This window comes from Pecten maximus, chromosome 15, assembly GCF_902652985.1.
Source record: "Pecten maximus chromosome 15, xPecMax1.1, whole genome shotgun sequence".
NCBI lineage: Eukaryota > Metazoa > Mollusca > Bivalvia > Pectinida > Pectinidae > Pecten > Pecten maximus.
This window is the reverse complement of record NC_047029.1, coordinates 19,188,106-19,215,896: the sequence shown is the minus strand read 5'-3', so window position 1 is coordinate 19,215,896 and position 27,791 is coordinate 19,188,106. Positions and strand designations below refer to the sequence as shown.

The 27,791-nt window shown below is 35.4% G+C and overlaps 1 protein-coding gene across 1 annotated transcript; it reads left to right on the top strand.

Annotated features, from left to right (window-relative positions):
- On the top strand, nt 1-27,791 carry LOC117344202 (amiloride-sensitive sodium channel subunit beta-like). The gene is made up of 13 exons (XM_033906865.1): nt 1-179; nt 2,090-2,500; nt 2,902-3,143; nt 6,419-6,496; nt 7,108-7,199; nt 8,984-9,147; nt 9,984-10,094; nt 12,109-12,244; nt 13,430-13,505; nt 17,511-17,568; nt 17,996-18,081; nt 18,322-18,397; nt 27,178-27,791. Exons 1-13 carry the CDS (start codon nt 78-80, stop codon nt 27,331-27,333), a joined length of 1,788 nt encoding a protein of 595 aa, XP_033762756.1. The 5' UTR covers nt 1-77; the 3' UTR covers nt 27,334-27,791.

The window sequence follows — 27,791 nt, the reverse complement described above, 5'->3', positions numbered from 1 at the left end:
AGAATCACGGGAGTGTTAGATGAAAACTAGACGTGATCTATACCTGAGGAGTGACAGGTACAGCAAGAACAAAACAGATGAGGGTAAAGAAAAATGTAACCGATATGTTCACCAAACTCCAACCCGCAGACACCATGAGGATACACAACATCAAAGTGTCTCCCCGTCCTAGTAGGAAGGTAGGTCACGTGTCTGTTATCAATCCTACATAATCCTCTATATGTGTGAACATTTCATATAAATTGACCAAGTTGATAAACTGATTGGTTTTGAAGCGACACCAGGGGAATTGATTATATTGTTTTGTCTATTGAAACAATAGCCATTTTCTTTTTATTTTAGTTGGAGTGTTTCACGTTCGTAAACAAAGAAATATGGTCACATGGACTTTACATATGAACAATGCTAAGATTAGAAAAAAAACATTCAAGTTAATTAAGGTACCTCGTCTGAAATAAATCAATTCGTTTTATAATTACAAAAAGGAATCCTGGAATACTAGTATGCTTCTCAAAGTATTAATTAGCAGATTGACAATGTTCCTACTTTGGATAATACAAATGTACCGTATTTGACCTAATAAGGGCGCCCCTACCTTTTTTCAAGGAAACAAATCTTTGACTGAGTGTCAAAATGGTGTTCAAAAGTAATAATTCATGTGAAATATTTTGCTACTTTATTTGTTCAATTTTCTTCAGCAAATTAAGTAACTGGAACACATGTTTTCGCCACATTTTGTGTATTCCTACAGGCTACAGATGACATGTCAGTGCAAAGAGCACCCAAAACTAAACACATATACAAATAATAACTTACCATCTTTATTTGAAGGTAAAGTAAAGACTTCATTCTTGTTGATAAATAACTTTTGTTCAGAACAAAAAGCTAGTAAAAGACATTGTAAATCAATTATTAGGTCAAAGAAAACGATGTTTGATATGATCTGGGAAATCACCTGTTTCTATAAATAGAACACAAAAGAGTTCCATTTGAACATAAATGGTGGAACACACGTTCTCTGGTCTAAAGATCATCTGGCATGGTTTACAAGTTTACAGGAGTATTCAAGTGGTGTTAAAGCTTAATATATGATAATGATTAGATATCTTCATCTGGAATATTTTTATGACTGAATATTTTACCGTTTCCACAACCTTGGGTATTCTGCTATAAGGTATAGTCTGTTTCATAAAACTTCAGAATAACTTATCTTAATAAGGGCGCCCCCACTGTCAATTACCCGCGCCCTGCGCCCTTATTAGGTCAAATACGGTATGTGCTTAAGCAGGAGTCTTTTCATGACAAATTCGATTTTGACACATAGCGCATTCTTGTACCAATGTTTAGACTTCTGTCTTTTATGATGAAAATAAAACATTTCCAAACCAATCCAGTAATCGATTTTACGTCAACTCTCTTTTTTATGCGTGGTACTTATGTCTTTTTTGACATTGCCACGCTTTTGATCATGCTGGTACTCGGTTATCTCCCCTGGCAGAGACAACGTTCGCTGGCTCGCTCGTGGTCACTATATTGTGACATTTTGTGGTGTCAAGTCCATCTATAACCAATTATTTCGTAAACATAGCCGATAACCTTATTGTGTTTGTAGGACAATACCGAACCAAACGTCTGCGGTAACCAAAATTTAGGACTTATTTTTGTTTCATTTTAAAAGATATTTCTAACGTCTCCTCGGCACTGCCTTACTGTCAGCCTTTAATTGAGCGTTCTATCCCCTAGCCGAGACATACCAGTCTCTATAAATGGCACTTGCTACTCTTGCATATTCAAGAGAACTCGAAAAAAGATACCTCAAACAAAATTAATGCTCTTATCAAAATAAGGTAACACCCGTTTGACCAACAAGTACATGTTTGCTGTTGTTGTCGTCAAGATGAATCATACGTCATCAGGATTCAAAGATAAACTTCAGTTGCATATAATATACCGTATAAATACAGACTACAAACTTGTTCCTTAGTTAAAGTATAAGCTGTCTTGTCTTTATATTGATTATGCTGGAAGATTTCAAACAACGGTTTTGACACCAAGAAATATATCATTGCTTCTTTTTATTCATTTATAGAGGAGCTTGTCGGATACCTTGAGGTCCATCAAAACCATAAATGAAGCTGTTACTAATGTAAAGAAGAAAGAGCCCGGCGACAATGAGGAAAATATTAGAACTGTTATTAGATCTATTGGAGAAACATCGTCAGTCCATGGTGTTAGTCGTGTGTTCAGTGGAAGCACACGGCGGCGCACAATCTGGTTATTGTTGATCCTCACCTTTTCTGGATACTTTGTGTACCAACTTCACGGTATCTTAACACATTACTACTCATATCCAATCAAGACGAGTTTAAACATGGAGACACGCCCTCTCCTGCTCCCATCTATAACCATATGCAACACCAACACTGTAAGGATGTCTCAAATCCGGGAGTCAGGGACAAAGATAATGAAGAAATTGATGGAAATTGAGCGGCCAGGTCTAGTAAGTTTATTATAAAAACGCATTGTATTTTTCGTGAATTTTAAATGTAATCATTTTATCGGGTATTTATATACCACCGACAGTATAAACGCCTTGTTCATATCACACCAAAAATCAAGAAGACATAAATCACGACGATAAAATATAAAAATGAAAGTGACTATGGTTATTTATACCCTATTGGATAGACCGACAACTTCCTGGTAGGCTTGGATGTGTTTATATGTATTTAAGGTCTAATCTGATTAATTAATTATATTTGAAAATAATTTCTGTAATTGGCTGAAGGTCAGTGCAATCTGGATGCATATGTTAACTTTACAAATAAAAAAAAAACATCTGAGCTATTTTTTGATATGATGGCAAATTCTAATGTTTTTTTTATGTTATTTGACTTTCAGTTTAAGAACGGCACATCCGGTTTGGAATATGGACGCGAGACATTCCAGGACTTACTCAGCAGCATGAGCAATATAAGCGATACTGTGTACGACACTGCCTCATTTCAGATCAGTGATTCTGATGTAGGACATGCTGATGACGATCATCTTGGCGTAATGGGAGGAAACGAGGCACCCGAAGAGCTTGATGATTTCTATATTCTCAATGAGAAACTTAAACAGGAATACGAATCTTTGACCAGGTGAGTAAATTCTATCAGGACACTTGATTGCTATTCATTAGGTAACATTGCCACTAAAGAATTATTTAATTTTATACATTCTGTGAGGTACAATTTGCACTACCATCCATAAAGATACGGACAATACATAATATAAATTGCTTTAACATTGCAATTTCGGGAAGCTGATTATTTTTTCAGTGACGAAATAAAACTATGATGATATTCAAAAACGCTTACGTCTATTTTTAACACATTATATTTAACACATTTACGTTCAAGTTACACTCCAAGTATCATCTCTTTGAAAAAAAAACTTTCTCTTGCGTAGAAATGTTTAGACAAAACTACTTTATTCATTAATCAAACTAGATAAGACCAATGTATAACGGATCTTTTTTTTTTTTGACACATCTCTATGTTCAAATATATCCTTTCCGTGACGTCTTATGTGTGTTGAAGGGAGGGGTCTTACTCTCCTTAGAACCCGGGAAAAACCCATGTGGTCGGTCAGGTTACCCCATACCTTTTTACATCCGATCGGGAAATCGAACCACGGCCGCCATGGTGAAAGGCAAGTGTTTTACCACTGTGCATAGCGACCACACTGTGGCAAAAATGTGCAGTTATGAAACGAGGAATGAAACAGCAATCTACAGGATATATATGTTCTTATTGCCAGACGCGAATTAATGAGTAACCAATGGTGATATACGAGACTGTGACACGTGTCACTGGAGTAAAAAGCAGCATATATATAGCCACGTGTCTTTTGTCTATAACGTGCGTCAGTACCAGTAATGAAATATTACGGGGATGCCATACAGTTGTATGTTTTAGCGAAGGTAAGGGAGCCATCGGAGAGCATATATGCGAGGTCGCTTGTTTACCCTCTGTCATAAAAGCCGGACGCAAACTCCATACACGTTAAAGCTGAGACGTTTTGTTCTGATGATGTAGGCCAAGCTCATTCTGCAGATCAACATGTGCGATACTATAAAATCACTTTTGTCATGACAACCGATTACTGGGTTATTGTTTAAATGTTTCTTTTTTAAATTGTAAGATACAATAAGTGTATTCAAAAAAGTTGTTGCAATTTTGTAACATTAAATGACAGCGAGCCTTACACTGCCATTCATAATAGGAGGCTCATGGGCCTTAACGGTCATCTGACTCTAAAGACCCTTATACTATTGTAGTATACATACTCTGTAGCAAGTATAGTGACATTGATGGCCATGGCGGCCATCTTGGATTTTGGACTGACCCGAAATACAACAGCACTTGATCAGGACCATCACAGGATCACTTCAGGTAAGCTAGAGCTGAATCCCACTGGTGAAACTTAAGAAGTTTGAAATAAGTGGTGTTCAGGAAAACCATGATTGCCAATCATGTTACAAAATGGCCACCGTAGCAGCCATGTCAAAGTTTTTACGAGGGTGAAAATTCCACTGGAGCTGGTGGAGAAGTTTGAAATAGTTGTTCAGGAAAACCATGATTGCACAGTCATGATCCGGACATAGTCCTTTCCATGTGTTTTGATATTTGGGTCGGTCCGAAATGCAAGATGACCGCCATTGCAAACAGTACTACTTTACTACTCTACTATTTTATTTCAGAATACTTAGATAGGCTATGCCTGGTGTCTAATCCTATTGACTTTCTCTATGTCAATAAAAGGTGTTGAAATTGAAACAGTACTACTACACTCGCTACTGAGTATGTACACTACAATAGTACAAGGGTCTTTAGAGTAAAATTATCGTTAAGGCAATTAATTATTCTCATATATTAATGACCATTAAACAATTCATAACCAAATTAACCCACGCATGCCACGTATACAATTCTACGAATAGAGATAACAGATTAAAATATACCTTATTTCATATTAATTTAACGTATCTCTACTTTATTTAGACTTGGGATTTTTTTTAATTTTTTTTTTTTTTTTAACTTTATTTCCTGCCAACGTATTTGCCTGCATTGTCCCCCATCTCTTAATACTCTAAAACATCGCTTACAAATGAGTATAGCTGTTGTGATATTATGTTCTAAAATCATACGTACAGGCGATGCCTAAGATACTGGTTTTGATATGAAAAATGGAGTTCAAACTTTTGATTTTTATGCTGTGTGTTATTAATGTTGAAATACTAAAAGCCGAGACTCGTATAAGCAACGTAAGCTATAACCATGCGTTGGAAAGGCCGTACAAAGCATGCACTTTTCAACAACAGAATATAGCGACATAATAACGTAACCGTAATTCTAACTCTAATCGATAAAAAGGAGGACCAAATCTACAAATCTAGGTCAAATCCTGATTAAACCACATTCTCAAAATTAGAACTAGGGTTGTGACAACATATCCAATAGGAAATAGCAATACTCATCGGACACGTCTAACTTTACATCACGCAAGAAAATGGAAAACTGACTTTCCCCATGGCCTTCATCAAAATGCATTTCTTGATGCATGGTGTTATAGGATTATTCGTCAGTAGTACACATCTGTCACGAAATTTGTGATACACGTGCATGGAACAAGTACTTGCAAATCGAATCAACTGGAACATGTTAACACGTACTGAAAGTGTGTGTGGGGGAGGGGAGGGAGGAGCTGTGATGATACTATCTAGAAATGGAACATTAACACAATTGGGAAATTGAAATCATCACGCACTTAAATTGTCATACAGCCTAGATGTAAGAAGGTTAGTCATATCCTTTAGAAGGATTATCTGTTTTCTGTAACCGGGTTCCTCCGTGTTCTGCTGATCATAAAGCGACACTAATTATATTTATAACGCCATGTAATTTTTAGCAAAGGTGATCGAGGACTATGCCATATTGGCCCTAAAGGAGGTCAGGCGCCACCCGAGAATTACGTTTTAATTCTAAAATATACGATATTATATGTTAAAATTTTCTGTTTATAATAAACGGCTGCCCCCTTTTATCAAGGGGTATGCCAAGATTTTACAGCCATTCAGATTGTTTGGTATTTTATATTCTACAAATTTGGAGCAAACAGAGCTCGAGGATTAGGACAGTTTTTGTAGTAGATGCAGATTAACAGGTTGATATTGTTTTATAATCTTTAACTTTAGAAGGATACAAATACCAAGATTTAGGTCTTCTCGTGGTCTATTTATAGCTGTTTGGCAGATAATAGGACACTGGAAGTTGTTATTCACACTATTGACCGCCCTGTATTTCAGAAACTCCCAGTAATAACGATCACCGTTTGAGTCTAATCAAGTCTAAATGTCATTGTGTTTCCACAGGGAGGAACGAATAAACATGGGTCATGAAATAGACAAGATGCTACTCCACTGTACCTTCGCCGGACGTGCCTGTAAATGGTGAGACGGAACAGATCATCTGAACTAAATCTAAACTAAGCCAAAGCCTTTTGTACTTTAACGTTTTCAAATTTTTCATTCAAGTCTGGTTTATGTTAAATTAATGTCACGCGCTGCAAAATCAATGTGTTCGTCTTCATATTAAAGAAATTCGGACTAAAGACTGTATTAGAGCAAGTCATTTTTCATTTACTAACACCTTCATGGGACTAGATGATTTGTTTTCACTTATTCAAGCAGTTTGTTCTAGGATTTATATATTTCAACGTAAAATATTGAGTAACTAGAGCAGTTTTTTCGGCTGATCGCGTCATGTTGGTGCCATAAAGATGACAATGCTTTGTCGTTCTGGTTCTAAGACTCGCAGCTGAATGTGACATGTTTTAATTAGGCTTAACAGATTACAGCTGGCATCGCGTGCATTTGCCAAAGCACTTCCCTGTCGGGACTCTAAAACCAGTTAGGTTAAGGATTTCCATAGGCATTGTGATACCTATATGAATGTGCTCTTCGCAGCCGGAAAACACGTACATTAGTTTACATACCATCTTTCAAGCTAAGCTGAACACTGTTGGTTTTGACACATTTTGTATTCTTCTCATTTTGTCTAGGCCAAAGCGCAGACACGTGTCCAATGAATATGGTAACTGTTACACGTTTGAGTCACCGTCGTATGTCGCCACGAGGAGCGGACCAGAGTTCGGTGAGAATAGCGCATCTCTACACATCAATTTAAATACATGGCATCGACTAACATATCGGTAATACATTAATAAACTTGTACAGTAGCCATACTTCAATATAGAGAGATATTGCACCAGGCATATTTCAATATATTAAGTTAATATACCAGCTACACATCAATATAGACATATTAATACTATATATATACACATTATAACAGCAATATATCAATATTACACAAATATCCCATGCCTTCGCATGGTAATCAAGCTATTTCAGCTGAGTTAGTTGTAGTCGACTGATATATCAGCTTACAATCAATATAGTCTAATGAATGTATTACAATACGTCCATGCAGACATGGTAAATGATTTTACATCTTTGTAGCAACAGCTGAGGCCATATATTTACTCATTGTCACTATGTTGAGGATATGACCAAAGGCTTCGAATTTGGGGAAAGTATGACAAAATGTATTATTATGTATTATAAATGAAACACTGTCAGTGATTGACTAAGAGCCATCGCATGTCAAGGAGACTAAACTTCGAGTCTCCCTCGCGTGCACCAAGTTTCCTTGTGAGGATCCCCTCGTAGGTTTCAGACAGAGTTACCGTTCTTGAACTCTTCGAGGTGTGTGACACATAAATATCACAGAAAATGTCAGCTCAACCAGGAAGCAGATGTCGCTTTCATCTGGCTGGAGGTATAATAAGTCGTGGAAAATGTTCTTAAACCACTCAATACCAATCGTTGCATTAATTTCAGTTTGACGGTAAAATTCTCACTTTAAAATGTTGTTTCTTATTTGATTTCATGGTGTAATTAAATGAGTTAACTATTGACAAAGTTAAGTCATTGTTGATTGTTTATTTCAATTTAATAAATACTATATTAAATTATTCAAATTATTCATTTTGTGGGGAGGTATGCAATTTGTTTACACACGGCAAGTTCTATTTTCCACTGGGATAGCATGCATTCGAAAAATAAATCATCATGAGAAAAAACTCACAGATATTTGAATTTAATCATAATAAGAATATTTTATGCCTTCTAGTATAGCTAAATCAAATCCACAACCATGTGAACCCCAAGGGCTTACAGTTTACTATACATAGGACGGCACAATGCAGAGTTTTCCAGATGTTATTAAACTACTATAATTTGTGGAATTGTAATACTTAGATTGAGAAAACGTAGGCTGTGTAATCAGGAATGGGCACCAGTAATATTTTATAACGGTATTACGATTACATCGCATAACCAGAAGTAAATGTACCGGTTGTTTTATAGATATTGATTATATTTTTTCGCCTGTTTTCGGGAATATATCCCAAAACTTTTACCTGAACGAGTGTTCAACCTTAAATTCAAATAATGTTCCATCCCCTGCCAGATCAGGGCGGTTTTTCCGTAAGCTTCTGCTTAACTTTATACTATTTTCAATATGAGTAAAAGCTTAACTTTATACTGTTTTCAATATCAGTATTATGACTATGTCATACTTCAACATCTCATACGCAGATTAAGAAAAAATAAAAAACAATCGGGTTTTAATGATTTGCATTGCTGGAAGCCAGGTCTTGTTACTGTCAACACTATTATGATATCGATTTTGTTAGGGGAAAATAGGTGATGAAAATAAATCGCCTGTTGGAACATTTATTAAAACGATGTGTAAAATGTGAATGATGAACAATTAATTCTCCTCTTTTACCAGTAGAAAACGTACCTACAAGTATTAATATATAATACCTTATACTGTAAGTATGCATCATTGTTTATCGTTTGCTTCCCAAGGTTTCCAGATGACCCTCAATTTAGAGACCCATGAAGCAATTCCTCACCTTACACGTGGTTATGGCGCGCGACTTGTCACCCACCAATACGGAAGTTTACCTTTTCCGGCGGAAGAAGGGGTAACTTTGTCGTCTGCATACGAAACTTCCATTGGTCTTCGGATGGTAAGGAAAAACACTTGATCCAAACTCTACCAAAAGCTCCAGTTATTCCTGATACACACAGCGCAAAAGAAGGTTGCTATTTATTTCCATGTACCTTGACATGCAAATATGTCAACCGTCCGGTCACATTATACTGAAAAAAATGAAAACACAGTTTTACCACTATATATAAATCTGAATATTAAGCACTAAGCTGCTAATGCCAATTCTATGGATTAAGGATAGTCTCTATTTGGATAAAGAAACCGTCGAGCCGTACAAGCGAAAACGTTTGTTTAGAAAGAAGAAAGAAAATATTCCAAATCTTTTGCGTTCGTTAACGTAAAGCCTCTCTGTGTTTTGTTTATAGATAAAAACTTTACCTACTTCATTATCCCCTATGGATTTGTCTTCGTTTGATCTCCGTCAAACGTCAAACCTGCTCTTTTATTTATTTTTGCCTAAAAGACTCGCATTGACTCTGTCGTTGATGATGTCGCGATTTTACCCGATATTGGTCGCCACGGTAACAAAAATACGTATGTGTTGATGGCAAATTTTCCGCGGCTCATTTACATAAAGGGAGAGCACCCAATTAGAGATAACCCATAATCAGTTAGTAGTTTCCCAGTTTTAATTGTTTTGATGAATAACTACGGTATTGATTCCTAAATTATATTTTTAGGGTACATATTCTGTCGGTCAACATTTGTGCTTGTAATTCTGTCATAATTTATATGTTACGAAAACATAGAGATGCATAACAATATGACACCCATTGCTTGCGATTAAATGCAACAAATAAAAGACTTTCCTTAATACATGTACTAAATATGTATTTTCTGTTATGTTTATAGACCAAAATAAGTCGTCTGGGACAACCACATGGTTCATGTGCTATACCAACGGATTACTTTGGGAAGAGAAAGGACGGAAACACGTCATTCAGTATACGGTACAGCAATCAGGTACATGTTATATATATATATACTTAATGCCGGAAGTTTGTAACACATTATCAAATTTGAACCATGATACGTAATGTTGATGAGAAGGTAAAGAAAAGATTTATTAGCCATGTCATTTATTAGCGGAATTATTATAGCGCGAAAAAGGCTTAAATAAAGAAATAGCGATGAAAACTAGTGTATTTACAGAACCGGTATATTAGGAAGTAAGTTTCAGTTACAAATATTATATATATATGCATTTGGTTTGTGAGACTGAAAATGACTATCTGGAACACTGTTGAGAACACTTTCACAACATCTAAAAACGTGATAAAGAAGCAATTAGATGTTACTAAATACAGATTTTTGTCTTGGAATAGATACAGATATATGCCGAGCCAATGTGACAATGGATTTACGGGATAATTTTTTTACTTTCTGAAAAAAAACTTTATTAAACAATTTAACTGTATTACTTTTGAAGTGTTTTCGATAGAACAATACTAGAACATATCAACACAGCCATGACACCGACAACACTGATAATTCAATTCAACTTTAATAACTGAAGATCACCTTCTTCAAAAGGTTCGAAAATATTTACCCTTAAAATCGTTGTAATCGGTGCTGCAGATATGGTTTATTAGCTTTCCTGTCCAGAACTAGAGGTCTTATTTAATTCCGAATACTTCAATTGGTACCTGCTGCTCTCTGCTTGATGTATTGTACTAAAACACACAGACAATTACCTCATTTTTTGTCCGTTTTTAGCATGTCAAGCTACCTTGTACAACTGCGGCATTTCAATTTAATAGCTCTAAAAACCGTCCTCAGTTGCCTCATCAATCGCATGCATTATCCTTAATTGGCATACTTTTTGTTAAGAGATTGTAAGACCTTAAGACTGAAGTTTTTATACAAATAAAGCATACACCAAAGTGGATAGTTAAATGAGTGTACAATTGCTACATATAAGTAGTCTAATTGTTAATTAACTTTTAAAAATACAAGGTTCGTTAGTTAGTTATTAGTTTTTAACGGCCCATCATCACTGTAAATGTTATTAGGGCCGAAAAATGATGACTAACATTATGAATAAAATGGGTAATGTCAAACATACACACACGAATAATTTAAAATCAAAAAGTGGCTACGGTTACTCAAATCTTATAATTCAGACCAACAACTTTCAGGTATTTAAAACAAATTTGTATGCTAATAGACCCGAAAAGAACATTTATAATTGCTTTGCTGATGAAAAAAGGGGTATATTAAAACATGTTTGTAATCATAATGTAGTAGCATTTACAAAGAGAGACTTCAAAACTTATTGTATGTAGAAAAAAAGGTAACAGGAAATGTACACGAGTGTAAAATAAATACCAGTTTAATGGACGAAGCTTAAACTGAAAAAAAATTAAACAGCATTTTGTTTTTTTCGGCGGCGAAGTTTTGCATTTATATCAAACAGTTGGTTAGCAAGGAAAAGTCGATGGTATTTTCATCTTTACGAAACCTTTTTCTTTGACTTTGTGAAAGATAATGTGAACATTATTCTACACAATGAGTCGTATACAAAGTGGTGTTTGTCTCTCATTTTGAAAAGTGGTTAAACGTTTGTTGTAATGCGACCATGTGACATCGAGATAAAGATATTTTATGTTTTAAAATGTTTACTATACATTTAAACTCTACTCAATTTACATAAAAGGACAAACAATGTATTTAGTCTAGACTAATCTATATACTAATTGTTGTTACTTTTTTGTACATTTTTTAATCAGCACGAACTAAGACTAACAATTTTAATAGATTATGACCTGACAAAAGTAGAATAAAAACGTAAATCATGGTGGGAGTAGTGTTCTGCTTGTGATTCCTTTAGGTAAGATCGGATTCTAAAACTAAACTATAAAATGGTTACCATGAGGTAACTATAAACCTAGTTTATTTTCATCTTCTCATAACTGCGTTTTCTAATTACTATACTATTATTGTGTGAAAGAAATATTGATTACTTTTTATTATTTAGGCATGTATGGTAAACTGCAAAGAGGATGCGATAGAACGGGTGTGTAATTGCTTCGAGAGTAGCATCAAGAATGAGATAAATACGGGGTATTTCCGCCGATCTGAACAGCTACAACACTGCGCACAGTCTGTCGAAGGTTTGTTACGGGAATGCGATTGTTTGATTGGTGTTGTAATCCTCATTGTTGCGATGCATTAATGCACGCTCACACCATAGCAAATAAGTTACAAAGAATAATCGTTGATCAATTATATTTGTATACCGATATTTGTTATAGTAAGTGAAATTGATTATTCATTGAAGTCCGTGATTTTATTTCGGAAATCGACTTGAACACGCAAATATTCGTATTTATATCAATTTTACGTTTATTTTTTTTTCATTTGAATATAAATAATTTTCAGTATTTGATACACGTGCCTGTGTGTTACTATTTCCTGTAATTTGTTTTCCTCGTCATGTCCGTCTTGTCTTTCGAACCATTGTTCTATTTAAACGAGTGTACATATCATGACGAATATTCTTGACTAGACAATGGCATATCGATCTATCAAGGAAAAACCCAAGTGTAAATCACAGATACAAGGAAAGAAATGTTCAGGTCTGTGTATTCCTAGTAAATACTACCACACCGATCTGCTATAGATAACTTATTCACTCGATCGATTCAGGGTAATCCTAGTAATGCAGGGACCCTCATGAATGAGCATAAGTTTTGCAGAAAGATACCTTCAGGTCACCTGCATTTGGTATCCTATCATTTTTATTGTTAGCTCATAGAAATCCCGAGGGTCAATTCAAATTATTAAATTTCATAAAAAGCTTGAATACATATTTTTTTTTTGAAAAAAGCATCATATTTTAAAAAATCTGTTGAAAATATTAAAACTTAAATAAGTTTAGTTTGGCATCTGGTCTGATAAAAAAATACCTACAAAATACTAAAATCTTCCATTTAACAACCCCATAATTACTTGGCAACCATGATAATTGAATACGGTGAATCTGGTTATTTTTGACGTTATGATCACGGACTACACATGAGCAGGAGCGTGAATTTCTTCTTTTTTTTCAATTTATAGATTCACTTTCCCTAATTTGATGAACAAACCAAATCTTAATTCCATTCAAATTAAAATATAAGGAAAGCATAATTGGATTCATTAGGAAAATCTGATGAGTTTTTGTTCAGTTCTTGAATGCTTTGCTAATGGAAAAGTTAAAGTAAGAAATTTCCTTGAATTAAAGAAAATCGGCTTGGGCCTGTGATGAAAATGAAACAAAGTATTGAATCTTATAGTTTTATTTTTCATCGATGCAGATTTTGGCTGCGCTACGGCTGTAACGAAAGACTTTCTCACTGGAACCAGAAGATGTTTCTGCCCTAACGCATGCAAGTCAGTATCCAAATATTCAATAATAAGAATCATTTGTTTTATCTGGAAATGAGTTGGGAAATCAACGAAATGAACAAATTATTTCAAACGATTACATCCTGCAGCATACTGCAGACATATGCCCTTAAGTTTCAAAGACCTTTTAATGAGTACACTATTACACACAAATGCTTTGGATAATTAGATAATCACAAGTACTATTGAATTATATCAGTGAGGTAATTTTGTGTTGTTAAGAGACCGACGATTGTAATTATGTTGGGAATTGTTTAATTTGCAAATGAAAAAGTCAGTTGTCATGGCATCGTTCTGAACGTACATAATCCAATCAACAAAATATTGTTGTTTTCGTAGCTTTGAAAATTGAGTAAGGATTGGATTGTCTAGTTTTGCTATTTAACGTCCATCACTGAAGGTCACATGAAAAGGACTGGCCTGTGGAACAACGTGAATAGGTCGTCAGTTTTGCAATGGGTGAACTAGATCGATATTTGTTCCTTCTATTTTTCCTAGGTACAAGTTACTGATACAAACAGTATGCCTATTATTATTCAAACGCAATAGGACAAAAGAAGGAATCTCATCTTATTTTTCTTTCTTGTGAAAAAAGGACCTAAACATTAGGAGATGCAGTATTATAATCAGCATATACTGTCCTGTCCTGCAGATAGGGCGTAAGTTAGTGGCGACTGAATTAGGAATTGTTCTCGATTTCCCCATAACTTCTTCCTTATATCTCTCTTGACGATACCTCTATTAAGCCTATAGTTAAGAGTAAACCCTTGTGAGGAAGGTTTTGGTTTCTGCTCCAAAGCTGACAGAGATATTCAAGAGTCTGTATAATTGGTAAATGCTACTCATGCTTGTGTTATCAATTTCGGAGAGGAGCGATAGGGTTGTGGTCGCCCATTGTTAGTATAATGTGCCTGGATGAAGCTTCTGCTATTCAGTTGTAAAAGTCACATGGAGACAGACATGAAGTTGCAGCAGCAGCAGTTCACTACCACTACAGCATGCATCACGTACACAAGGGAGACCGCCCTTAAATAACTATAGCTTTTTTGCTAGGGCATTTAACAATACAACGTCAGCCATATGATAAAAAAATCATACTTAAAGGTGATATTAACTAATCCTAAGTATTGCACAAAAAGAAACAGAAATAAATAAGCCAAGCTATAAAATAAGTAATGTATACGAATATATACAAACAATTGGAATTGCACCGTAAAACTGTTTTGTCAGTAAAGATGGGGACTGAAATATTGATTTACGGAGTTAAACGCCCTCGCAACACACAGGGTCACAAAAGGTTGAATGATTAGCAGACCGAGGAAAGCAAGAAATAAGATGAAAGAACATGTTCCAAAGAGTTGCGACGGGGACATATAAATTTTGCTCTCTACAATGTGCCCTCAGAGTTAGGAATATCCCGATTCTGCTTGTGATAACCAAAAAATGTAGTGCTTCAACTAGTTTGGAATGATTTGCATTTTCTATGATCTAAGTACACGAATTACTATAATCTGAACTGGTGCCAGTATTCATAAGGATTTTTATATTACATGCAGGGTAACGGCAATTCTTCGGCTTTTCCACAGTGCATTTTGCAAAACATAGAAGTGAACAACATTGATACGCAAAAAAGCCGTATTAAAATTAAATTTCACATCGACTAAAGTTTTTAAAAGAAAAAGACTTTGATCTAATCGCTCACTTTTCAACATTAATGATATAAGTTATAATGAGAAAAACTGTATTTGTATCGTCATCTACAAATATACACACCATAGATGCCACATCCTACTTTGGGATCTTCTTGACACGCGGGAGATTTTTTTCGGGAATACGTTTTGGTAACCGCTACATTATAAGTTTGTCAATTCTCCGATTGCAGAACTTTGATTACTTTGATTACGTCGTGAACTCCCTTTTCATAGTTAACTGTTAATACATTTTTTTACCAGCATTTATATAAAAACATTACCTTCGCTTATTCAATTTGTGTATTCTGCTTTAAACGTCAATGCATGTATGTGTCTGTCGACTGCCTTGCTGGTAGAAATGCATTTTGCATTATAGCTGAAAAGGAAAAAGCAAACGCCAATTTTTGAAAATAAATGCACCAGAGAAATAAACAGACAATGATATAAATAGACGTAAGTTGGTAAATCGGAGACTTCATCTAACATTTCAATTTTTTCAGCAAACTTGGATATGAATGAGAAAGTCTCTATTGGGTAGGTGTTAATTACATACTACGGTGACAGGCAATCATTTGCACTGATCTAATTTTCTCGTAGGAATTCCCATAGGTAAACGCTGCATTTCTGGAGAGAAGAAAATCCATTGATCCTACCTAGAACTCAATCTAGCATTTCGAGTTATGTAATGCATAACAAATTAGCGCGTAACATCTCTGTGGACTTGATATTATATATTACTTTGACAAGATACACTTTTTCTATCAATCTTATTTGATTTACAGAATCACAAAGCGAGACCCGATAATATATCTGAACTAATGAAAGTGTTTGCTGGATGCTCTAGCAGCACAAAATTACGTTTTATTTAGCGGCGGTAAGAAACAATAATTTAGATACATGTATTCTGTCTTTTTTTTTCCTTTCGTGATTTCAGTTTCTGATGGTAAACAAGAAAAGCTCTTATTTAATTAACCAAATGATATCAGAAACATTTTGTAACTTATGAGATATCTTTTTTACTTGAAATCAACAGCCAATAAATAATGACTTATATATGAAATATATAATGATAACAATAATCTCTTATAGATAAAATAAATGGCATATTATATACATGTATGTAAGATATATGTAAAGATGATCTTTTATAAGATAGATTGCTTATATGATATCTCATAAAAGATAAGAGTATTGCTTTTGTTGTTGTAAGTCGCTTAATTAACACTACAATCATTATACGACCGCAATGTTCAAATTGAATATCAAGAACTTTGAGTTCAATAGTGTATTGGTATGTGTTTTGTCAGCACGAACATGGGATATATAACACAATTCCCAATAGTTGCAGTTAGTTTGTTATCATTTAACGTTCAATCAACCCAGCAAAATCATTTAAAGGTGATGCATTCTAATTACATTGGTCTTGTTGCAAAACCAATAGTTTTTCTTATACGGGCTAGCACTTAAGTTGATTACCAAGCTAGTACTATATAATTAGAATTAATATATAAAAAAATAATTCTATTCACAAGTGTGTCTATTGCTCACCTTTTACTTTTTTGAATCCCAACATCCCTCAAGACTCCACGTAGGTTGCCTCTTGCAATGTGGGTAATATAATGCGTATTATTTTCGATACCCTGGCACGAATGGCAATAAAGAAATGCATGAAGGAATAACAGAATATTGAACTCGCTGTTGTCCTATATATACTCATTTCTGAACAATTGTCTGAGCCAATAAAGCATACATGTAGTGATTATAATCAGACTTGCTGTAAATAACTGCATACTTTTGGTACCGAGGGACACCCCTGGCTCCTATATGGCACGTTGTAGATACAGTAGCAGATAGTCTACTGAATTATGTTACCCGATGTTGAGACTTTGAAAGAAATAATATTATTTTCCGACTTAATGTATAGACATAAAATGTACCACAGGTGTTCCCCACTGCCGTAATGGGTATTTATTGTATAACATTCGCAAATTACTTGTCTCGCATTCAGTTTTGATTTTTTCAATAGTATTGCATGAAAACCGTATGTTTCGTTTTCGCATATATATGACTATATGACGATCAAGTACAAAATGAAGAACAGAACAAAATCAAATTAAAAGAAATTGTTACTTTAACCGGATAACCCATACATCATACACTGTATATAAAATACAAGTAGAGGTAATTTGATACATACTGCGAAATACGGTAATGATCTTGCTAAGTACACAATGTAAAGGCATTGCGGTAGTATATACGTATTCTTATACCATTTTGTAACTATATTCATCATGTCTAGTGAGACGGTTTATTCTCGATCCTTTTCTGGACGTCTCTGGCCAAGCCACGAATATTTGGTAAGTTCGACCAATAATTACTGTCTGTTGCTGCTTTTCCCGGGAGTACAGTTCATAGTCATGTTATATTTGCATATATATTAATCGTGTTATTTTGGCATATGTGCGTCACCAGCGGGAATATCAGAACCTTTTACATGGAGGAACTTGTAGCACATTACTATAGTTCTTGATATGTGTTGTTAATCTTGTGGCTCTAAGAGTAAAGACAATGGAATTTTTAAAGCATTTTCTTTGTTCTGTATCATGAAATGCATAGGGAAATTCTTAGAATATAGCTCTACGCCTGAACCATTATAACACAAACCCGTTCTGTAAGAAGGACACGTCTTATCTGCCATGATTCACAGAAAAGCGCACGTTCAACGATGAGTTGTTTAATGCAATTGACAACGAAATGTTAGATATGGTTTCGTTACATTTCCAGGAAGACCTGATGAAACTTGCATGCAGTAAATATGACCTACCACATAAGAGCTGTCCTCTTCGAAACCTAAACCCGGACCAAATGAGGTAAGATGCAAAATACATGTTCCCCCTTTCTCCCCCTCCAGATATTTTGCAAATTGAGTGCGCTTTGCATTCTGGAATTTTAAGTTGCTATAACCATAGACGACTATAGAGTCAGGATTGATGTCCAGTTACTTTATTTGGTGCATTATTTCCATAAAGTTTGTATATTACAAAAAACACCAGGATGTGTGTACATTATACACACGTATAAGTTAATTGTAAAACATTTCATTTCTTTAGAATGAACTTCCTGAAGATCAATATTTACTACGAAGACCTCAACTTCGAGTTTTTGTCCGAAGAACCAGAGTATGAGGTAAAGTCATGTCTAACTTGAGTACATGTTTAACTGTATGTGTTTTTTTTATCGTTTGTTCTATATGCGTTGACTTCGGTACCCTTTTTTCATCTTCAATGTTGTTGTCTTTTCATGACTCTAAGACCGTTGCCTGTAACGACGGGCCGTAAAAATTATGATTTTATTGTTTTGTCGAGATAGATAATTAACAAATGAATTGATCAAGAAGAAAAAGAAGAGATGAGACCGGAAACACATTATCTTAGATTTTTTTTTGATTGTCTGCAAAAGAACACTACAGAACAAAAATGAAGCAGTGTCAAGTAGACACGAGCAAGCAAATTCTTAAGAGAAAAGAGGGAAATAGTGAAAGTTTACGAAACGTGCAATGAGGGTAACAGTGCGATGGGTAGATTTTACGAACGAAAATATAGACTTAATTGCAAAACTGAAACAGAACTCATTGATATAAATGTATATTGGTTTTAATTGTGCCAGGCGTTCCAGTTTTGATATGACCCCTGCTTATTACCTCAACTTCCAAGGCGCAATATAACACTTAATGTGTACATAAGAAAACTACAGTTTATAAAGGAAAATCTATACAGCCGTGGTACTTGGCGACATAAAGCTCACCTTTATAAACCTCATAACGACGTTACAGAAAGTTGCAAACAGTTTTATGATGAAGTAAAATCATGAGTGACGGTAAAATACCAACGGCTACTTTGAGACGTCTGAACTTTTTATATTTTTAAAGCTCTGGATATTGGACATTTTATGGATTGACCCAGTCACTTGTTATGAGCACTTATTCAATCTTTGAGCGTGCGTTTCTCAGAAGTACATCCTAATAAAAATCGTGTGATTTTTTTTATGTTTGGGAGTTTAGCGACGGCCTCATGACAGTCAAGGGAGGAAAAATAAAAACAAAAAAAGTTTATAGGAAAAAGAAGACATAATACATAAAAGACTCCTTTCTCCAATTTTAGACTTAGGGGGACAAAGACGTTGATCCTGAAAAGGGTTGGGATGAGAGGCTTGGTTGTAAAGTGGCAATACACTTGCCTTTCACCTAGGCGACCGGAGTTTGATTCCCCGATCGGTCATGAAAAAGTATGGAAGCCACCTTACAGATCACATGAATTGTCTCCGTGTCGGCGGCTCTAGCACGCTTCAATCCGAGACAACATGTCATTAATAAACATTGGTAGGGCTTGTTGGGTATTTGTTGAAAAATCACTAGAGTTTACGGATACAATTGAGATTTCAATATACTCCATTAACGTCATATCACATACCAGCATCCAATGCAAATACCATCACATCAGATGGGTATGTTGTTACAATTTATCGCGCTATCAACACATTGATGTCGTTTAACGACAATGTCGACTCGCCTAATGGTATAGGGACCAACTAAATGGTACATTTATGGCATTTTACTGAAAGGTCGTGTCCCAGGCATAATGGCTTGGTATCCCTCCCGGACCATCATAATGACACTAGAATGACTTTTAACGTCTTTGTTATGTCACGGACGTAGAAACCGAAGTCTTCCCCGAAAAAGTAAATGATTAATGCAAGGACCCAACCTGAGATAGTATCAAATGTTCAATGAGGATTCAACGTTTAATATTTCGTTTTCGAGACAAAAGTCATTAAGGGCAAAGAAACACTAGCAAAAGCAAAAGAAGCTCATTCTAAATATAACTCGCATTACACTTATTGATTGTAAATCACGACCTTATAGTATATTTGCACAAAAATTATCAAATGCATATAACAGCTATGCAAAAACTGTATCCAGTAAATATGTTAGGGGATGCTCAACGGTTTGACGGAAGTGAGAGTTTCAAGTAGCTGTATCTATAGCCAATGGCAAACGCGACAAAACAGCTTTTTCCTGCTGATATGCTTTAAATTGAACACATATACTAACATACGGTTGAGTTTCAAACAGCTGTTTTATTGTTTGATTGCATTTTCCCTTATTCGTTTGTGTCCTATAATTGCAGATCATTTGCGGTGTCATTTGCTTTCTTTTTTATTCTGGAGGGTTTCCATTTAATCTGATATAAAAAGGAAAAAAAAAGATAAATGCAATCATAATAAAATTATGCGAACACTTTTCGTTTTAGATTGCTCAGAAAATTTCGAGTTTGACACGTTGAAAAATAATGGCTTTTTAATAATTTGATTTAAGGAGCTATGTAAGTCATACGTCGTACAAGAAAATATGGAAATAACCTCTTATTTCATTTCCATCATTATATAGGAACAACAAAGTCGTGGAAGATAATTAATGTATATCCCAAATAAATTATCCTTAACGCCGATGCAATGGGAATAGACAGCAAGTAATGCTAGGATTCGAATCCAATACTTGGTCGTTTACCAGTCTTGACTTGAGTATGCAAATTACCCGTTATTCTTGTCTTTCTAACCTTAGCCCATGTTCCTCTTCTTATAATGTAATTATCCAAAGCTCACATAAATATCTAGCACGTGTACAAAACATCTAATAGAAACTCGTTAAGCAATCAAACTAGCACAGTAGAGCGGAAAACAACCTCTGTAATAATATTTAGGGGAAAAAACGTTCGCTAAATTACAATTGCGCTTAATGGAGTTTCTTATATTGTTTCCTATGACAACTTTTATTTGTGCGCAAATTGATCATTGCGATAACCTGTTCGAATTTGATAATGTGTTAAATTTACAGTATTTTATTACGGTTTAATAACACAGTCACACATGCACGTATGAATTCAAATATATTACTTTTAGAATAATTTACAATACTGGACTCCTACGTTTCAGGAAGCAAGAAGTGCATGAGAAAAACGCATTATAGTAGTAAAGCCAGACATGTTACTCATCAGTAGGGATTGGCTCGAAGTGCATACTGAATTCTTCACAATTCTTCTAGGCAGTAATGGAAGGCATCACGATATCCTAGAATTCCTTAATTTTACTTGATTAAATGTAAGATATTAAAAACCTTTACTGAATGACAATCTAAAGCTTTGTTTAAATTCACTGTCGACATGTAAAGGTTTTTTTACAGTGGACGCGACACTTAGAAAATTGCATTTCGTTTCTTTTAATCAAGGCCTTGTTAAAAAGCGCACATCTTCCTAGCGCGATTCACACTTGCTCTGAATTGATTTAATTACTTTCCTCGACAATTTACAGTACGGTTGGCAAGCTATATTTGAACACGGCAACATTTTGTAACAGTATCGTGCTTGCTAATGACTGCCTGATGTCTGTATTTGTCGCTATGTTCAGGAACAGGCTTCAATCAATGTTTTGGTTGTGCTCCGTTAAGATAGCAATTACCGCCATAGTTTCAAGCTTGGTAATACGATACATTTACGTTGTGTTTACAAGATTTATGAAAGCACAGTTAGCATGGTATCAGCCTGTATCGACGCGTCTCGCTGAAGTAGTGGATGTGTTGTCACCACGGCGGACAGATTGACGTACCTATTGTACGTACAGCAATATATAGTGCCGGTTGGTGGGTTTCTTACACCAACATGAGTTGCCTGGAGATATATCTTCGACAACAATTTCAATGTAATACAAACCTGTAAACCTTCCGCTTTCACACACGTATCTATTTTCCATGTTTTGTTGTGTATGATTTTGTTTTAAATTTTACACCCTTTAAAACCGGTACATCATGAGGGAGTGTCATTTCAATTAGATATATTCTAAATAAATTTACTTTCGTTTTCTGAAATGATTATTTAGAAATTTCAAATATAGCTCACCTTGGAAATGGGAATTAATAACAAATCATTGCTTATGTCACGTTCAGTATTACTACGGACCAACTTTTGAAGCCACCATATTGGATTGTCGCTTTGCTTTTCGGGGCGCGCAACATAACACATCTTGCCTTTACGACTGAAAATTTTCTGAACTGTTGTTGGGGTCAAGCCGTTTTAAAGCTGGGCGTTTCTAGATGAGATCATCGCATGTTCCGTGTTATCAACAACCGGCCCAGTGACTGACAACTTTGACTTTGCCTTTTAAGTGAGAAAGCACTGTTTAATTTTACTGGGGAAATTGCAAATAAAATATCTGTAGTTCCGATAAGATTTTCCTTTCCAATACACGTCTGTGCTAAATAGGATGCACCCAGTGAACGTTTACAAAGCAAAACTGTAATTGTATCAACATCTTTCAAACGAATCAACTTCTAGTTCATTTCCCGCGCGTGTATGTCCGCGAAATTGACCCTTGCGTATGCTCAGCTGACGACCACAACAGACAAAGGAGTTCATTCCTCTACATTATGGACATGATTATCTACTGCAATTAGCATCTAAAAAGTAAACACTTAAGTTATTAAATAACAAAACAAAACAAAAAAACATAAAAAACAACCTTAAAAACACTCAAAATTTAAGATTTGTTTTTCGTTTTTTTGCCATAATCGCCGGTTTTAGTCGACAGCTCACGGAGTCTCTTTTTCTCTTGTCTTTTATTGCGGGATATATGTTTCCCTTAAGACGGTGTCTACAGATGGCATGGTTCCTTAAGGGATATTGTATGCAAGACATTAAAATGCCCTTATATGAATACGATTGTATAGCACCAACCAAGTAACACTAAGTTGACAGCTGGCTCACCAGTGCCAGCTTTAAAGTTTAAACATCGTCCAGAGAGCATCAAGTACCAATTATATACAATTTAGGTCTCGGCTTTAAGTGTTGAGCGTCAGCCAAGGCGAAGAAGTCTATGGATTTTACCTCCAGACAAACAGCCTCTCAAAACACAAACGCACTCACCACACGCATAGTCTCTCACACAAGGGATGTCGTCCTTAAATTACCCAAACCAAACAAATCTAAAAGAACACTCCATGCCATAATTGAAGATCAGTGAAGGTGTCCAAGTCAGCATCGGTAGGCAATGTTTAAGGCTAGTCGATTTCCATCCGATTTCCGAACTACTGGATAAATAAGCCTCCAATTACTATTCTATTCAGAAGGACTGACAAATGTTACCTTGCCTAATCTACCTATCTATCGAATCCGCTATTTCACAACTAGCTATGTCTATACAGCGGCATTCACGACTGTAAACGTGATTATTTTCGCGGGGATGGGGGTTAATTTTTGCGATTTCGATATATAAACTATACGCGTGGAGGTAGTTTTTGCGACTGATCCACCATCGTTTGTAGTTCGAGATTACGCAAATTGATATCAAAATGATACGCGTAGGAAGAATTTTCGCGATCAGAAAGATTCCGTATAATTAACGTCATTTTTCCCCTCGCGTAAATTATCACGTTATCAGTATAAACCCGACAACGTGTGAAAACTGCTTGAAGTTAATCGTCGATCTTCGCTACGTTTTCCAATAACCACTCCACGTGGAAACATTTTTTCTCACTTTGTATTTTGACGTATATTGACAATAGTCCCTTAGCACACTAATGGTTCGCTAGGAATGGTGAAATCAAATTTGATAGTCTGCTTGAATACGACAGACATCAAAACATATTGAAGAAGACAAAATTTCCGAATTCCTTTAAACGTCTAAGGGATTAAGGAATCGAAAAAGGACGGCGAGGTAGCGTTGAATAAACAACCAAATGACAGGAACCGTTCAAATCAATGACAGCAAATAATAATAAGAATAACAAGACCATGCTCTCAAATAAACTTCACGAAATTAAATCTTAAATTATAAATGTAAATGATGTAACGGCAGAACCAATCAACGAGAGGTAGTTTTCTTATCCCATGTGCGCATAGGACAAAGGGACAAACATTCGTTTTTTTTCCAATACAAATATCCATTTTCCATGCCTTCTATGAAATCTTTATTTGACAGAACAAAAAGTAACAATAATTTACACATGACAATTCAATAAACGTAACATCTCAAAACCATCCGAAAAAGATGTAAATGGTAATCAGTACGTTTAGTTTTAGTTCGATGTACTTGTACTTAATTTTATGCGCTTATTTTTCTACACTTAATGTGGATGAGTCATTAAACAGTATTTAATCAAATCATGTCTCCTCTTTCATCTTTGAACTCATCAGAAGGAGTCATCCATCGACCAGCTTTGCAACAGTGATTCAGAGACAGATATTTCTTAGCGTCTTAAAAATGAGTGCGTTAAGAGGAGATCAAGGTAGCTGTGGATATACCAAATCGAATTTTCGTTGTCACCGCTCTGTCCATCACGAAAGTCATTGACAGCACGAGACAGTATGTGATTACTTACTTGCGTTACTAGTCACGACAGTAATGAATTTTACTGCATGGTCAGTTCAAGATGTTGTGCCAGTAAATAAAAAAAAGTCTTTCACTGGAACTGTTCCGCCCGGCGAAAATAATTGGGATGAATGAAGTATACGTACAACATCTTATTTGCTGAGGCACGCAAGCATGTCGAGAGAGAAATTTGTATAGAGAACGACTTTGTGAAAATCGCGTTGTAGTCAATCAAAATATGTAGATAATGGTTAGGTTATTAGGTTGTAAAATTTTCACTAACATGTAAGACAACATAATATCTAATTTACATTTGCAAAGCATTCCTCCACATTCTTAAAATTCCAAGAAAATCCTTTTTTTATTCTTTAGTGTTAGAGTTATGGAAATGACTACTGTCAGCTCCTGTATAATATTCTAGATTGAGTGTCACACTACCATGTTATGGGATCACATTTCAGAGTGTTGTGAATCTATTTGAGACCTGTCAGTGGCCCCGTCGTTCAACGACACTATCCTCAAATAGTGTCATATTGTTAACGTAAAATAATACCAAACCAAACATTCAGTTTACAATAACTTGCAGTTAGTCTGCTCTGATTGTTCACGAGTTGATAATTAGGTAGCCTTAGCCATTTTAGGACAGCTGCAGCCTTGCTATCACAGGCTCTAAATGATGCCCCGATAATCACTGCGAACGCTAATGATATATAACTTCACCCTTAAATACAGAAAACACCAATGCAGCACTTGATCAATTTTGACATTCTGAGTACCTGAACATACTGGGATACCGTGTCAAACAAAGAAAGGTAGATCACAATATTATTTTCCTCCAAATTCATATATGATGAAAACAAACGCGTTTTACTAATAGAAGAGACTGGCGAATTTTCTATCAAACACATTTCCTTACCCACAGGCCTCGTTCAGTCCACCTCTTTCGGAAGGGATGAAGTTTACTAAAATTTATACTAATAATATAGAAATGTGATACTTGCCGTATACATTTTTAAAATTGCCGAGTAAGTGAGAGACTTATGAATAACCAAGATAACTAGGGTGGTGGTATTAAGACAATCGTATGCTAATATGAAGGGCTACCACACATATTCAAATGAAGAGTTTTAATGTCATAGGGGGGAAATATAATAAACGTCTTATTAACAAAGAAGTCCAGTTTTATGACATTAAGCCAGTACTATTCTAAGACCAATCAATCAATCTATTTAAACAACCATTTGTGTATTGCACGGTTATTTGAAGGAAAAACGAAATTGACACAGAATTGTTTAACATGCCGGCTCTCGAATTAAGCAAACGTTTTATGTGGATATTGGAAGGACGGTGTAGAATATCAACGTTGGGTTCTCTTCTGTTTCTAGCGTGATAATAACTGATCCCTTTCGAGTGTTGGTTTTTACATGGATACAGTGCATGGCACTAAATTTACTGAACACTATACAGTGTTTTGTTAATGCCGCCAAGAAACATCTCAAGGAAAAGATGAAACTGTCACCATCCTCTAATTGACGATACCGACATGCAGGGAAGTGTTTGTTCTTACCATTGGATGATAACGTTAAACTGTAGTAAATGGTTTTCGTTGACCTGATGTTTTATTTGGGGAGACGGGATAGAGAGGACATTCACGAACTTTGCTGTTGCACAGGATAGAGATGGCCGCCTGTACATGTACATGGTTCGTGATGGGATGATGACTAATAAGACCCAAATTTTGAACCAACTCCATTGGTCGACACATGTCAGTAACCAGTCACAAAGCCGAATCGTCTTTGAAAATGCACACGGGTTACACTGATCAATTCATCAACGAAATATATCTTAAACCATTTCGGATTCGCTGCATTCTGTCTTGTCTACCTCAGCGCCACGACAACACAAAAATGATGAACGAGTGTGATTTAAAATAATGAAGAATACGACACCAATCACAATAATCTAGATCTTACAAATTTGTGACCGATACTGTATGTATAACTTCATCATATGCTGGTTGAGTCTGGTTTATCATTTATTAAAAGTGGCTGCCACAATTCAAGAACACAATTAATAAAAAAAAAACTAAAGAACCAGAGGAAAATGTTGGACGTATAGCCTAACAATCAGCTCGTCGATTGTATGATAGATAAACCCTTAATCGTTTTATGAATTTTCCACTTTCCCACTGTATCTAACTGTGGAAATGTCATCATCAGTTTCAAAACGAACATTAGTTTTGTTGTCACTTTTCTGAAATTTTCAACATTCAGCTGATGAGATGTTTTTTCTAGACAAAATGTGTTTTTAACATTTGAATGGATGGATTTTTTTGTTATAATATTAGAATTTGATAGACGGATTAGCTTGAATTACTGATAAAAAATATCGTATTGCCTTTTAAAGTGAATGCACGGGAGGACCTAAAGCGATCCTCCTGTAAGGTTCTTTATTATTCGCCTTGATGGCGCGACATACGGCATACAACGCCCTGCTCCTGTATAGCAGTGTTTTAGGTGATATGTTGATAATCTTTTTGTATATTTCAGCTGATGAACCTCTTGTCCGATATTGGAGGATCACTAGGCTTATTCCTTGGAGCGTCTGTACTGAGCTTAGGCGAAATCATTGAAATACTCGTTGAATTGATTTACTTCATTCTCAAGAAAAGCCGTAATCAGCTAACTGGTGAAAGCAAGGATTGATGCATCAGGAATTCTCTGAAAAATAAAGGAACCTATGTCCATGTTTGCATGAAATAGCGAAAACAGGATAAATGACAGATATATCGCTTTATGTTACCGAACTGCTAGATTATGATACCGTAAGTATACGTGGACCAATTTAGTACATGCAATAACATAATTTGGATCAACCGATGTTTTATTAGTTATTTTAAAGAACTGTTTTGAACCTAAAATCTGCACAATAACTATGTATGTGCCTTGGTATTTCATATTCGCTTGATTTGATTCCTTTTTACAACCTTCGCATCCCGATATTGTACTAATAACATTGCAAGTATGCTATCTGGCTGCCTGAACTCTATATTCGTTTCCATGAATTTTGACATGACTATAGAAACACATGAAATCATCACGTTAAGTATTCCACACAGGAGCTGTTGTAGAGGATTGCTTCATAAATAAATTGTAAGATTATA